Here is a 15,682-nt window from a genome sequence, read left to right on the forward strand (position 1 = left end):
GCACTACAGTTCATTTACATGATTTCCTATGGGACACGGTCACATCTGAAAGGGTCAGGGACTTTTAAACGCAAAATGGTGCTTTATTGGTTCAATACACTTCAATGGAGAAGCTGCAGAAAAGCATGTAATGTATTTTTGCAGCAATTTGTGTTTTTTAATCTGCACAAAAAAAATGCAAAACTGCACATTGCAGTAAAATCACATGAGCAGAAATCAAAACGCACAGCAAAAAGCACTGCAGAAACAGATCAAAAGCAAACTGCATAGGTGTGTACCGAGCCTTATGCTGGCCACACAGATCAATTTTTGGATGAGAATATTCAGACAAAATTTTTTTGAAATTTTCACTTGTTTTTAAAATGAATGTAATATCTGAACGAAAACCACATACACTGTCTGAAAATTCCTTTGACTAAGAAGTTTTCTATTATTTCTAAATTTTCCCGTCACTGTGATTGAAAATTAATGTCAATTTGACCCACTTTTTTTTTTTTTTTTTTTAAAAGGTTATTAACCGATTAATCGAAACAATAATCGGCCAACTAATCGATTATGAAAATAATCGTTAGTTGCAGCCCTAGCTGCAATATTTATCTTCAGTATTTAAAGTGGAAGTAAACCCATCGATTTAAAAAAATAAATAAAAAAAAAAGGCATGCTGGGAATGCTAACTATACATTGGCTGTGCTGTCAGCCAAACTATCAAACCATCCAATGGCTGGTGTCATAACGAATCACATGTGCAGCACCAAAGCAGTTGAAGATTAAACAGAGGCAAAGATGGCAGCTTGCTTGGCTGAAAACGATAGGGGAGTTTACTTCCACTTTAAGAGTTGTCTGCAGTAATTACTTTCAGCCACTAGATGCTACCAGTCTCCTGAGGTTAATGATGGCCAGCCACTTCTGCCCAGCCCTGGATGTCTTGGACCCGCCCTTTGCGGGGCAGTCAACATATCAGCCTGGGCTTAGAGTGCTAAAGGAATGACAACCATTCGCTGCCACCACAGAATAGGAAGACCCAGTGATGTCAGCAAATGGGGAAAAAAAAGCTATGTGTGTTTATATCAAGGGCAGCGTGGGTGCCTTTAAGGGGGGGGGGGGGGGGTTGAGAAAGGCCAACAGGGCAAGAGAGTCCTGATAATAACCACAGCAGATGGGAGTAGCTAAGGCAGAGATGTCACAGAAGGAGCCCCTAAAAGATCTAGGAATCTAGTGAGTCCCACAATTAAAAAAAATCCACTTTGGCTGAACTGATCATTAACTTCCATAACGACTTCTAAAGACTCAGACAAAGTCCACTGCAGAGTTCTGTAATTGGTGGTATGATGGAGATTTTTAGATGTATTTGCTGACCATTAATATTTATGATTCACTTGGCTCTGCAAACGCTTGTCTCTCGAACGCCATGATACTCTGCAAGAGAAAAAAAACATTGTCCAAAATACATCAAATAAAGCTCATTGAAATATACATCACAGTATGCATTGGGCTATGCTGAGGTGGGACAGAAGTTCAGCTCTGAGCTTTAAAGCTTCAGCCAAAATGTTCTGTTTTATATTAGATCCCCTGACAGATATGATTGCAGATGTCAGTCTTGTGGAGGGGGGTTCCTAGGCAAGCTGCTTAATAGAACTGAAGTCGAATCAATGAAAGGGATGGACCAGGGGCAGTAAGGACGGGGAGGAAAGAGCTAGCTGAAGCTGGATGTTGTCGAGCCTGAAGGTGAGATGGGCTTCATCTGACTTGCTGATATTGCCCTACTTGGGGTATAACATAAAGCATGGTGAGAGTCTGCAGTCCCCTCCTACAGAAGCTAAGGGTGTTTCACCCTATTGGTTCCTATCAAATTTGAACTCAGCATGGCTCAACCCACTTGCATCATTCAGTTACAGGACTCTGAATAAAAAAATGGATCTTGTCTGCAGTGGGACTCGCAGTTCCCAAAGGAGTATGAATGTGGAGACATCAGCGAATTTGTAGTCCATTGACACTCCTGCAGCTCTGTATAGACCAATGTCTACAGGAGGCAGAGCATTGCACCCACTATACACTGACTGTGATTGTATAGCTTTCCAGGCACCTATGCAAAACAATAATAAATGAGCATTTCTTTTTTACTGAAATGGGTGCATTTACTATTCTCTTTGCAAAAAGTGGACCAGCTGAGATGGGAATAAAAGGACAAAGATCTCCATTATGTGGTGATACCAATGATCATCAGCTGGCGCCTTTTATTCTCAGTGAGAGATTTATTCTTGAAGATTCTTACAAAATGATCCCACTCCTAAAGCTGGGTACACACTCAGCCCTCCACTCCGTGAGCTGAACGAAAAAACACAAGTGATGTTAGTACGGCGAAACCCCCCTCTGTGCCTTTGTGTTCTGATGGGGGACCCCCTTTACCTGAACACACTGATCAGCTCTTGAATGCAATTGGCTGACAGCGCTAATCGTATGCTGGCTTTCCAGCATGCCCATTCAAAAGAACTCATAAGAACAAATGGGTAGAAAGTCAGCCACTTCCTGCCAAATCAACATTTTCAGTCCGTGTCTACCCAGCTTAACCACTCGCCACCCGCCCACTGTCAAATGATGAAGGAGCAGTGCTGTTCTCATTCTGGGATGACATTGCCACAAAACAGCTGCTCTCGCGGGAGGTGGAAACTTCACGTCCACACTGTGTTCCTAGGACAGTGATGGCGAACCTTGGTACCCCAGATGTTTTGGAACTACATTTCCCATGATGCTCAACTACACTGCAGAGTGCAGGAGCATCATGGGAAATGTAGTTCCAAAACATCTGGGGTGCCAAGGTTCGCCATCACTGTCCTAGGACATGTTGCGGCCCTGATCTCCAAAGACCCAATGACGTGGCTCTTTAACCATGTGACCGGCTGTGTCCAATCACAGCCGTTCACATGTAAATGCGGAAGTGCCAGTAATCGACTCTTCTTTCCTCATACTGGCAGAGTGTGTGCTAAAGAGAGCTGATTGGCGGCATCTCTTCGCAGGGGATACCAGGATCGGTAATCAGGGCACTGATCATCAGTGCCCTGATTATACTAAAGCCCCAGCACTGACACCCACTAGTGCCACCTATCAGTGGGCCATATTAATGCCTCCTAATCAGTACCCATCAGTGAAGGAGAAAAATTACTTATTTACAAAATTTACTGACAGAAAACGTTTTATTTTCTTCAGCATTTTCGGTCTTTTGTTTTTGTAAAAAATAAAAAACCCAGCAGTGATAAAAATACCACCAAAAGAAAGCTCTATTTGTGTGAAGATAATGATTAAAAATTAATTTGGGTATAGTGTTGCATGGCCGCGCAATTGACATTCAAAGTGCGAGAGCGCTGAAAGCTGAGCAATAGCCTGGGCAGGAAGGGGGTGAAAGTGCCCTGTATTGAAGTGGTTAAAAAAGAAGTATGGCTTTTGGAAAAAAATAAAGATCTATACTCCCCTAGGTGGATGCAGAATTGATCCAATGCACCAGTGATCGATTAGTTCTCACCCTCCGCTCTGCACAGGGAGCCGTAACTGTCAGTTTGCTCTTTCCCTCCAGCCTCACTGGAGGGCTGGGCTTTGGAGGGGTGGTGGGAGAGGCTGGCTCAGGTTCTCAGCAGCACACTGGTGCTAGTCCAGGCTTCTGGCTGGATCCCAAATTTAAAGTTGGGATCTTTCCCAAGCCTGGACTGGCTCAGTGACGTCAGTCATCAGTGGGCTTTAGCCTGCTGTTGACTCAAATCAGGTAACAAGAGGGCAGAACAAACTGCACTCCTGTGTTTCCCATGAGGAGTAGAGCCAAAACAGCTAACTTGGCTATACTTCTCCTTTAAAGCGGAGTTCCACTTAAATAAATAAAATAAAATAAAGTCAGGAGCTACAAATATTGCAGCTGTTGATTTTTAATAATCGGACACTTACCTGTCCCAGGGTCAAGCGATGCGGGGGAAGGAACCCCCCCGATCCACTCCCCCTCCTCTCTGCGGTGCCGGCATAGTCACTGTGGGCTTCACAGCCAGGCACACACTGCGCATATGTGCGAGCCGCGTGGCGCGCCATGACTGGCCGGGCAATCACCTGGGACCTGTGAAGTGTCCCAAATGATTGCAAAGAGGGAGGGGGGAGAGGTGAACTTCCTTCCGGTGCTGCGGTGCACTGGGAGGAAGTGGGAGCTGGGACCCTCTAAAAAGAGAGTATTCACTCCGCTTCCCCCCCACCACCCCCCAAAAAAATGACATGCCAAATGTGGCATGTCAGTGGGTCACTTTCCCTTAAAGCGGAAGTTCAATTTTTGGGTAGAACTCTGCTTTAAGAGAAGCATTGGTATTAGAAGAACTTCACTCTCTAAACCAACATTGACTATTTTTAATGATCATGCTGCTAGCATTAGTAAATACATATGAAAGTATATTCAATTTACTTGTTTTAAACCTTTTTTTCAGTTACTTTCTGGTTTCCAGGCCTAGGCAAATTATGTCCTATATCCCAGGAGTCTTCAGGAGGGGTTTTCTCAGCTAAGCACACCCTCCTGCCTTTATACCTGAGCTAAGAGCAGATGGATTCCAGGATGTAAATGCTACATTAATCATACTCAATATGGTCACAGCCAGAAATGCTAGGGGAATGTTTTTCAAAGTGATTTCTCTGTAAGATAAAGTATGGAGACATGGAGGGATTGGGGGAGATTGCTTTGAATAATAAAAATGAATGAAATGGTGTTTTTGGCAATGCTATGTAGGTTCCGCTGTAAGCTATTCCTGTGAAAATACAGATACTGGTCCTGCCTCTCACCTTGCTGTCGGGGAGACACGTCCCAAAGGCTTCCAGAAGCAGGTTCTCCTCTAGGACAGCTTTTTCAAAATCCGTGTAGGACAGTTTGCTATCGTGATCGTGATCCTGGAGGGGAGACAAAATACGGAGACGTGTCACGTGAGTGTGTATGAGCAAAGCAGAGAGGCTGATATATATCATTCAGTTATCGCTGTACATTACAACGAATACACCCCTCATATAATTCCATGTTACGGAAAAAGTAGGTAATCCTGAGAATGCATGTTAAAGGAAACCTACAATGCAAGGAATCGAGGACCTTCCAATACTGACATGGATATTCCCTGAAAAAGTTATTCCTGTGTTCCTGTTGGAAACATTTCCCCTAATCTCATGTCTCTGTGCCATCAACACTGCGTCAGGAGAAAAGTCATAAATATTTCATAGAGGTTTTGGAGAAGTTTTGACTAGAAATACACCCTGAAGAGCAACTGTAATTCTCCTGCTTATGCCATAATGTGAACAGTGGGGATGACCTTAGAATCAGCCAAACACCGAATGCTGGGCTAATCAGTTTCTGGCCTTAGACATGCGCAGAAATATAACATTTGTTTTTCTTTGTTGTTTACATAAATTTGTTTTGTTTATCGAATTTGAATCAGTTTCAATTTTTCAAATTCAAATCAAATTCTATTCCAATTGCAATCGAACCAAATGCCATTCTCAAAATCAAATTTATTCTCTTCAAATTTGAATTTCATTCTATTCTATTTTTTTCTATTCTATTTCTCTATTTTCTATTCTATTTTTTTCTAATACAGTATAATAATTTTTTTCTATTATATTGAAATTCTAATTTATGCTATTCAAATTTCAGGAAACGGTTATATTGTTATATTCCATTCTTTTCTATTGTTTATTTTATTCAATTTTTTTCTATTCTATTTGAATTTTGAAAAGATGGTTATATTATTTCTATTCTATTGGGGTTTTTTTCTAGTCTATTCTTTTCTATTCTAGTCAATTCTATTCTTTTATTTTCTATTCTATTTGAATTCAAATGTATTTTATTAGAATTTTGGGAAATGGTTATATTCTTTTATTTTCTATTCTATTCTTTTCTATTCTCTTCAAATTTATTCTATTTGAAATTTGAATTTCAGAAGATGGTTATATTCTATTAAATTTTTTTTTGTTCTATTGTATTCCTTTATTTTCTATTTTATTTTGTTCTGTTTGACTCTATTCTTTCCCCTTTTTTATTCTATTCTACTTTTTTTTTCTATTTTATTTTACGCTATTATATTCTATTTTATTCTTTTCTATTCCTTTATTTTCTATTCTATTTTATTCTCTTCGGAAATTCAATTTGAAAACTATTTGTATTAGAATTTCATCCAAAATGTTGATTTTTAATTTCGTATTTGTTTAAATTCGTTACCATTGTAATTTGGAAATTCGAATACATATGAATTACGAAAAATTTGGCAGAATTTAAATTCGAAACGAACTGCACATGTCTAGTATTCCCCACCCTTCAGCTACACATTCACAAAGAAGAGGGGATGATCATGACATCATAGACCGTATATGGCCATATTATCAATGACATTGGACTATATGGCTGTGTGACCATATCTGGTCAGTGATGCCTTGAACATCTCTGGCTCTTTGTGCATGTATACTGTAGCTGAATGGTGGGGAATAGGAATACCGCACCTGCAGCTGATAAGTCCTGCATTGAAAAATTCTTCAACGGTTCGGGTCAAACCCAAGCTCATCCCTAGGGGGCGGTATACTTTCACAATATGGAAAGACTCAACGGGCTGTTTGCACTCCTCTAGCACTGCCTGATCAGAGCTGACCCTTATCTCTCTATTGTTATCTTCTTCTGTATTCTCTATACTCTTTTTCAGGCATTGTTGATGGAACATTTGGACATGCGGAAGTTACATCGTCCCAAAAAGTGGCTTTATCCTTGGCACCTTACAGCTGAGAGTGGAGCCTGGAATACTCACTGCACTGCGTGTATAATGCACTCCAGGTATAATGCTCAAAAAAATAAAAAAATAAAAAAAACATTGTAGGTCATAGGGAGACCTGAGAGAAGGACATACCAGGGATAGTGATTGGTAAATAGAGTGCCATGATAGAAGATAATATCAGCTCTCCAATATACAGAGTACACAGTGAAGGGTCTATAATCCAGTGTTTCTCAACTCCAGTCCTCAAGGCGCCCCAACAGGTCATGTTTTCAGGATTTCCCTCAGATGAAACGGCTGTGGTAATTACTAAGGCGGTGAAACTGATCAGATCACCTGTGCAAAATAATGGAAATCCTGAAAACATGACCTGTTGGGGCGCCTTGAGGCCTGGAGTTGAGAAACACTGCTATAATCCCTGGCTGTCACTTAAAATGCTAAACACAGGGACCATCCCGTCACAATCTGCAGTTATGGATGTAACGTCCAGTGCTACAAGGACACAAGGGCTCCATGTAAAAAAATAAAAAATAAAAAACTAATAATACATGTGGCACTCTTAATGTCTGTGATCCCAGCTGATAAAGGGGCTTAAAATAATAACTCAGTATAATATAATGATTTATTTAACTATCTAATATAACAAAAAAATTACAATAACAAAAAAATCCTAACATTCCAATGCTGATGTAGACTGGGATAGGAGGGGTTAAATGCATCCCTCTGCTCCTGGTGAGTGATCAGGGAAGATCCACCAAATCCAAGCAATATGTAAATCAGATAAACAGGGGAGCACAGCTCCATCAATGAAGGAAACTTTAAAGCGGAGGTCCACCCTAAAGTGGACCTTCCGCTCATCGGAACCCTCCCCCCCTCCGGTGCCACAATCGGCACCTTTCAGGGGGGAGGGGGGTGCAGTTACCTGGATAATCCAGGTAACTGCACCCACTTCCGGGACAGCTCTCTGCGGAAAGGGGCGTAACTTACGCCCCTTTCCGCAAGTGCCCGCCCCTTCCCACAAGTGCCCCGCTGCCTGCTGGGAAACACACAGCTCCCAGAGGCAGCGGGGAGCGTCCTTATTGCGCAGCGCAATTCGCGCGATTAACATATGTGATCACACCTGTGTGCGGGGACGGGGACGCTTTAATTTAGATTTTTAGATTTTTACACTTTGATTAAAAAAAAAACCTTTTTTAAAGAAACTTTTATTCCTATTACAAGAAATGTAAACATCCCTTGTAATAGGAATAGTGTGTGACAGGTCCTCTTTATGGAGAGATATGGAGTCAATAAGACCCCACAACTCTCCTCCAGTCTGGAAAGCCTGAGATAAAAAAAAAAAAAAAAACCCCAGGACAATCTCGGCTTTCCAGCTGAGTATATATGGCACTATTTACAACTGTCAGCCCGGGTGTGACATCATAACGTTGTGCCCGGCCTTTCGAGAGACCATCTGCTCGCCAGAAATATCTATGGTTAACTTCCGCCGCTGGTGGATTCCTTATCCGGCTCGCTGATCGCAAGGACGAGCCTGGCGAAGCATCAGCGGGAGGGGGGAGCTGAACTGCCGCTATGATTGTTCTTATGGTGAAGGGAATTGCCGGCTGAAGAGAATGAGAACCACTGAAACGAGGGGGGCCCATGTATGCCCTCCAGACGAGAAGTGGTTAAAAGTGGAACTAAACGCTCTTCTCCTTTTCAGCCAAGAAAGCTGCCATCGTAGCCTCTGATCTGTAACTGTCATGGTGCTGCACATGTGATCAGTTATGAACCAGATATTTGATGGTATGACAGTTTGGTTGAGAACACAATCAAATGTGACAGTTAGCATCCCTGACATGCCAAAATATAACTTTTTTTTAAACCGTTAACATCGATGGGTTTAGTTTCACCTTTAGGCCGGGTTCACACCGCTGCGATGCGGGAACGCCGCAAATCCGCGGCGTTTTCCCGCATCGCATTACTCCCGCCGGCAGTTCACACTGCCCTATGCGGACGGCTGGGAGTGTCAATGATATGTTAATGACACCCCCAGATCCGTCCGCAAATCGCAGTGCGATCTGCCGACTCGCACAGGAATCGGATCGCATGGTGTGAACCCCCATGCGATCCGATTTTGTTGCGGACCAAAAAAAGGGTCCCGTGCGAGTTTGCTGCGGGAGCGATGCGAATTCAGCCATACTATCTGTATGGCTGAACTCGCATCGCTACGGAGATCGGATGTGATTTGCGGTGCGAATCACATCCGGATCTCCCCCCGCAGCAGTGTGAACCCAGCCTTAAAAACGGAAGAAAACAGCCTATGAATAACTATCAGTATAATGAAACTGAGGTGGCAAGTCAGGTCCATGCAGATAGCTAGTAAATAAGGATGGGCTCAGGCGTGTTGGCAGCTCCACGTGCCCGATCCCGCCAGGAAGCTGACGCAGTGCTAATAACAAGCAGTGAGACATTTCCCGATCCGCGGCTGCAGAGATCGGCAAATGTCTTGCTGCCTGTGATTAGCGCTGCGGAGTGTAAGCCTCCTGGCGGGGTGCGGGCACGTGGAGTTGCAAAGACGCCTAAGCCCATCCTTACTAGTGAAGCTTGAGCCGGTGTTCTATCGAATAGTGCATCCCATCAGATAAAGCCTCAGACGAACTGCGCATGCGCAGTAAGGTACATCACTCCAGCTAATATGTTGAACAGCTGGCGTGAGGAAAACAATGCGCATGTGTACAGCGTTGAAGGCATTATATGACGATCTCCAAAGGGAGAATGTAATCGTTCTCTGTGTGTTGAAGGGCGGGTTTTAGTGTGTTGCAGGACGGTGCCATTTGCTGTGTCGCAGGATGGTGACCGCCCTGCAACACCCAAACATCTGTGTGTCACGTAATCGGTCAATTCTCTCGCATGAGCAGAGAGCCAGGCAGAATCTGACGATTACATTCTCACTTTGCAGATTATCAGATAATGCCTCTGACAATCTGCACATGCGCAGTGTTGACGTCACGCCAGCTGATCAACATATCAGCTGTAGTGACATTGTGTACTGCCCATGCGGAGATTGTCGGAGGCGTTATCCGACGGGGTCGCACTATTCGATAGAACAGCGGCACTGGGAAGGCAAGGGAAGCCGCGTGGCCTGCCGGCTGAACTGACCCTTCCATGGCACTGGTCTGGGCTAAAGCAGGCACCTTCCACCCTTCCTGTGCATTCTCTGTCAGCTCAGTTTTGTGTCTCAAGCGGGTCAGTTCAGCCATCTTTCCTTCACTGATGAATCTCTGCTCCCTGTTTTTCTGATTACATTGAGTTCCATGTGCCAGGGGGGGAACCTCTGTGTGCTCTTTGTCTCTTCCAACCAACCAGTTCAGCAGCAGTGTTCGGGTGAATCGTGGGGCCTGCAAAATTCTCCGTCATTCCAAAACGAACAAATAAACCCAATGCCATGCACCACAGCACCGATCGACAGAACAAGTAGCTAACTGCTCACCATCTTCTTGAGGGTTATCTCCACCAGGTCCTTTATACCCTCATCTGGATCTTCCTCTGTAGGCTGCTTGAGAAGACTGTTCTTCAACATATGGAACATCTCCTCCCTAGAGATGTAACCGTCACTGTTCAGATCATATACTTCAAAACAATCTTTGGGGGAAAAAAGAAAAAATGAGAACACATGCGTTAGAGCTTAGTGAATTGAGCCTAATTAGGTTCATTCAAGCAACAGTGTAAAGTGCTATAGGCCATAACCAATTAGGCTGAAAGCTTTCCAATTTGGTTATTTACTTAATTATGGAGCCAGTGATGAGATCACTGGGTCTCTGTACTTCTTTATGGAGGCAGATCACGGCTGGTGGGAGGGGCTGTCAGGGTGCTGTATATAGCTTCCTGAAAACATCACAGCGCCCTGCCTCAGTACTCCTCTCAAGAGCTCTCAGTGATGATACAAGTGGTAGGATGGCTCTTGGGAGGAGTTATGCAAATATCAAAATGCTTTAATGGAGAGGTATCAATCTGCATTCAAGCTGCCCTAGGTAACACACATGTTTGATGCTGAGCCTAATTCATAAATTAGGAGCTTCAGGTGTTTTTTTTTTGTTTTAACCATTTGAGATCTGTTGATGTCGTCCTGGCAATGCAGGTCCGCGCTGTAGCTGCCATTCGGCTATAGCCCAGATCTCAAGTGGTTAAAACAAAAAAAATAAAAAAACACCTGAAGCTCCTAAACGCATTTTAACACTAAGCGTTTTTTTTTTTTCTAATTTCAATGACCAAAATAAATGAATATTCTGGCCAATGAAAGGAATGAATGCTCAAGCACTTGACACACCCAAATGCGTTTAAAAAACAATGCCTTATGAGCGTTTTTGCAGCTTCTTTTATTCTGCCAGGAGAAAAGCGTTTACAAGAGCCCCAGTGTGCATGAAGCCTAAAGGGTACCTGTCATCTGTTTGAGAGGCAGACAATGCTTATCCATTGGGTTAAAAACACTATATTAAAAAAGTATTGGGACGCCGGCCTTTACATACACATGAACATTAATGGCATCCCAGTCTTGGTCCGTAGGGTTCAATATTGAGTTTTCCCCACCCTTTGCAGCTATAACAGCTTCAACTCTTCTGGGGAGGCCGTCCACAAGGTTTAGGAGTGTGTCTATGGGAATGTTTGACCATTCTTATAGAAGCGCATTTGTGACGTCAGGCACTGATGTTGGACAAGAAGGCCTGGCTCACAGTCTCCACTCTAATTCATCCCAAAGGTGTTCTATCAGGTTGAGGTCAGGCTAGTCAAGTTTCTCCGCCCCAAAATCACTCATCCAGGTCTTTATGGACCTTTCTTTGTGCACTGGTCCCAATGATTTGGTGGAGGGGGGATTATGGTGTGGGGGTTGTTTTCCAGGGGCTGGGCTTGGCCCCTTAGTTCCAGTGAAGGGAACACTTGTCATGGGAACATTTATCCCCAGTGGATGATCACCTATTGCTCTGATGACAGCTCTGCAATGTTAGATATCAGACTACACTGAGAAGTGTAGCGCCTTCAAATGGCAGAGATGATGTATTTATGTTGCTGTCATTGGAGGACCTGGGAATCTCAGACCCAATCAGTCACTTGGCTTTGCTTGGGACAGGAAGTATGAGAGACAATTAGTAACTTCCCCCGGAGTTCAGCTTTGGGAAATCAAAGAATTCCTGGTAGGGATTGTGTTGTAATGCTTACATTTTATTTTTTCATCCAATGTCCCACGCAGAAACACAGATAATCCTTCGATCCATTCCGTCACACTGATGTAACTGTCGTTGTCTTTATCGAATGCACGGAACACTGGAAACAAGAGAGAAAAAAATAATCTTTTCATCGTACAAATGGAAATAGAGATGTATCAATGCAGGCCAAGGAGCGCAATCACATACACAGCGCAACCTACAGCAACCAGATTTCCCTTGTCTGTGCTCGCTGAAAGATGACTGCTGATTGGTTGCTTTGTGTTACAGCACAGCGTGGTTAGAACTCACCCCTGTCCATAATCATGTCATCTGTCATGGTGAACGTGTTGTGTAAGATATTCCTGAAGGTGTTCCGGTCTATTCCCCCTCTGGTGTTCGGATCGATCGGCCGGCCCACTATTGTGTTGTAAAGTCGAATGAGATATTCCACTTCGTTCTTGGTGACTGTGAGAGATGGATAAATTACAATTTTTTTAAAAATTTGATATGGATTGTTAGATAAATGACGATGATGACGACACACTCACCTTTTACATTCATGGCTTCATTAGGACAGACACTCAAGGTAACATGGTGACTGAACCACCTCACCTGCGGAAAGTTTACCCCCCCTTCATGACCAGGCCACTTTTTGCAATATGACACTGCTGTACCTAAATAAAATGTCCTTTTTTTTCCCCAACAAATAGAGATTTCTTTTGGTGATATTTGATCACCTCTGCGGTTTTAATTTTTTGCCCTATAAACAAGAAATGACTGACAATTTGGGGGGGGGCAATATTTTTAATTTTCTGCTATAAAACATATCAAATAAAATAAAATGAAAAAAAAAAAAAAAACTTCTTCAGAAATTTAGGCCAATATGTATTCTGCTACATATTCTTGGTAAAAAAAATCCCAATAAGCGTATATTGATTGGTTTGCGTAACAGTTATAGTGTCTACAAAATAGGGGATATTTTTATTTATTTATTTTGGTTTTTACTAGTAATGTCAGCAATCAGCAACTTATTGTGGAGGACATTCTGACACTGACACTTTTTGGGAACCAGTGACACTAATACAGTGATCAGTGCTAAAAAAAAAAGAAAAAAAAAAAAGAAATATGAACTGTCACTGTACGAATGATACTGGCTAGGAAGAGGTTAAAATCAGGGGTGATCAAAGGGTTAAATGTGTGCCTAGCCAGTGTTTTTACTACGCTGTGTGGGAGGTGCTTTTACTAGGGGAAGAGATGGCATTTCTTCTACACTTTGCAGGGACACAAATTCCATCCCTTCCCTCCTGTCAGAACGGAGATCAGCCTTGTTTACATCGCTGTTCGGTCTCTGTGCCTAACGATTGGCGGCTGCCGACAGACATCGGGTACTGTGCACTGGCCAATCGGCTTCTGCTGTGTGAAATAAAAATAAAGGGTAAAGGGAATCCACTCCAAGATTAGGGGAAATCCCTCCAATGTGAAGAGAAATCAAGGTGGGGGAATTCCATCCAAGATAAAGGGAATCCCCTATAATGTGAGGGGAAATCCCTCCAAGGTGAGAAAATCCCTCCAATGTGAGGGGGAATCCCTTCCAACGTGAAGGGAAACCACTCCAAAATACACTAACAATACATATCAACTGGACAAAGGCAAACTTTAGTATTATTATTATTAACACTTATTAATAATAATAATAATAACAATAACTTAAAAACAATAATAATAACAAATATTCATCTAAACAAAAATAAACTTGATGAAATTACTAATACTAACAGCAGCTTTATAATAACAAAAAAAGTACTGGGGGGGCTTAATTATTAAATCTATTACTACAACTACTAATAATATAGTATAGCATATAGTATAATAACAGAACTACTACATTTAAGAATAATCGAGACCCAAATAATTAATAGAACTACTACTATTAACCCCCCCCCTAATAATAATAATAAATGATGACTAGTGAGGAGGGTGTGATAATAGTTGGGGGTATTACAGTGTCTGGCGGACCGGCTGAGGCTCTCGGCCAGTTTCTGTAGGTTCTTGCGGGTCATGGCGGTGGCGGGATGGGACATTGCGGGCGCTCCGGGTGTCTCGGCGGTGAGGGGATGTCGAAACTAATGGACGCTACAACAAGCCGTCACCATGGCGATAAGCGCACCAATCAGCTACTAATCCGCCTTACGATCACTTGTATCCGGAAAAAAAGAGAAATGTGGGCGGTGCTGGACTCATTCATTAGAGCGGTAGGGGAGGGGGGTCCGCTCCTCTGGTTTACTGTGCTTGTTATGCAGAGTGCGGGGGTCAGCAGTCAATCGCACAGTGGATGGTATAATCCTGATAGAAGTAGGACGGCTCTGATCCTTCTCTAGATCTCTGCGCCTTCCTCCGGACACAGCGGATGAAATAAGCGGCCTGCAGTCCACTAGCTTTGTGCCCCCCATATATATTCATGGTACCGCTCTATGTGGGCCACCCATATATATATATATATATATATATATATATTCATGGTACCGCTCTGTGTTTCTCCCCCACATATATATATATATATATGGTACCACTATATGTCCCCCATATATATATATATATATATATATATATATATATATACACACACACACACACACACACACACACACACGGTACTGCTCTATATCTCCCATATTTTATATATACACATACATACATGGAAAAAAATAAAAAGGAGTGGTCTGGAGTCACCCACCTCTGTCCCTGAAATATGCAAGAAAAGATTTGCCCTAATGGGATTGTAAATGAGGTGGACACCATTTGGCCAAAAAGCATCATAGCAGTAATTGAAGTACATGCGTTTATTCAGGTAAAAGTCATACATACATACATTGGTATCATCAGCAATGGTCAGTTGTAAAACAACATACATGTAAAATAGACAAAGGTACATAAATGGATAAGCATGTAAAACACAGGCATTGGTATACGCCAAGAGTGGAAACCGTAGTGTACCCGTCGCGTTTCGCAAAAGACCCAGCTCGCTCTTCAGGGGCTGATGCATGTACGATTGTACCCAAGATAAAAGAATATATATGGGTAGGTGGTATAGTATTGATGGAGTAGTGCAGTTCCCAGAGGTAGCAGGTGTCTCAACCAGGAACCATGGAGACAGAGCCAAACGGGACGCGGTGTGGCAAACCAGAGACACCTGCTGTCCTGGCCTGACCCCATATTATGGCTCCCACACTCTGAAACTACTCCATCTATACTATACCACCTACCCGTTAATATTCTTCTATCTTAGGTACATCTGTACACGCATCAACCCCTGAAGAGCGAGCTGGGTCTCACGAAACGCATCAGTAACACTAGATGCTTGTGAATCTCGTTTTCCACTCTTAGGGTATACCAATGCCTGTGTTTTACATGCTTATCGTTCATTTATGATTGTCTATTTCACATGTATGTCGTTTTACAACTGCCCATTGCTGATGATACCAATGTATGCATGACTTTTACCTGAATAAACGCATATACTTCAATTACTGCTATGATGCTCGGCCAAATGGTGCCCACCTCATTTAGGGCAAATCTTTTGTTGCGCATATATTATATATATATACACACACACACACACACACACACACACACACACACACACACACAGTACGCCTCTGAGTGCACTAACATTTTTGTAAATATTTTATTCTCTCTTTTCATGTGACAACACTGAAGAAATGACACTTTGCTACAATG

The 15,682-nt window shown here is 42.7% G+C and overlaps 1 protein-coding gene across 1 annotated transcript; it reads right to left on the reverse strand.

The window, feature by feature from the left end:
- Positions 1 to 59: 59 nt before the first annotated feature.
- Positions 60 to 14,120, reverse strand: CLXN (calaxin). Its single transcript, XM_077490812.1, has 6 exons — positions 13,947 to 14,120; positions 12,254 to 12,409; positions 11,958 to 12,062; positions 10,234 to 10,385; positions 4,801 to 4,905; positions 60 to 1,416 (listed from the first exon to the last, which is right to left on the reverse strand). Exons 1-6 carry the CDS (start codon positions 14,023 to 14,025, stop codon positions 1,366 to 1,368), a joined length of 648 nt encoding a protein of 215 aa, XP_077346938.1. The 5' UTR covers positions 14,026 to 14,120; the 3' UTR covers positions 60 to 1,365.
- Between the last annotated feature and the right edge of the window lie 1,562 nt (positions 14,121 to 15,682).

Source organism: Lithobates pipiens, unplaced genomic scaffold (genome assembly GCF_037356315.1).
Source record: "Lithobates pipiens isolate NorthernLeopardFrog02 unplaced genomic scaffold, aLitPip1_a1.2 Scaffold_19, whole genome shotgun sequence".
In the NCBI taxonomy this organism is placed as follows: domain Eukaryota; kingdom Metazoa; phylum Chordata; class Amphibia; order Anura; family Ranidae; genus Lithobates; species Lithobates pipiens.

What these genes read in the sequence shown, in the direction of transcription:
- CLXN (XM_077490812.1), bottom strand. Translation starts at nt 14,025, where the DNA reads ATGTCCCATCCCGCCACCGCCATGACCCGCAAGAACCTACAGAAACTG. An exon ending in TGACATGATTATGGACAGGG is followed by an intron (nt 12,063 to 12,253) that starts GTGAGTTCTAAC and finishes TCTTGTTTCCAG; the next exon opens with TGTTCCGTGCATTCGATAAA. An exon ending in AGATAACCCTCAAGAAGATG is followed by an intron (nt 4,906 to 10,233) that starts GTGAGCAGTTAG and finishes TCTCCCCTCCAG; the next exon opens with GATCACGATCACGATAGCAA.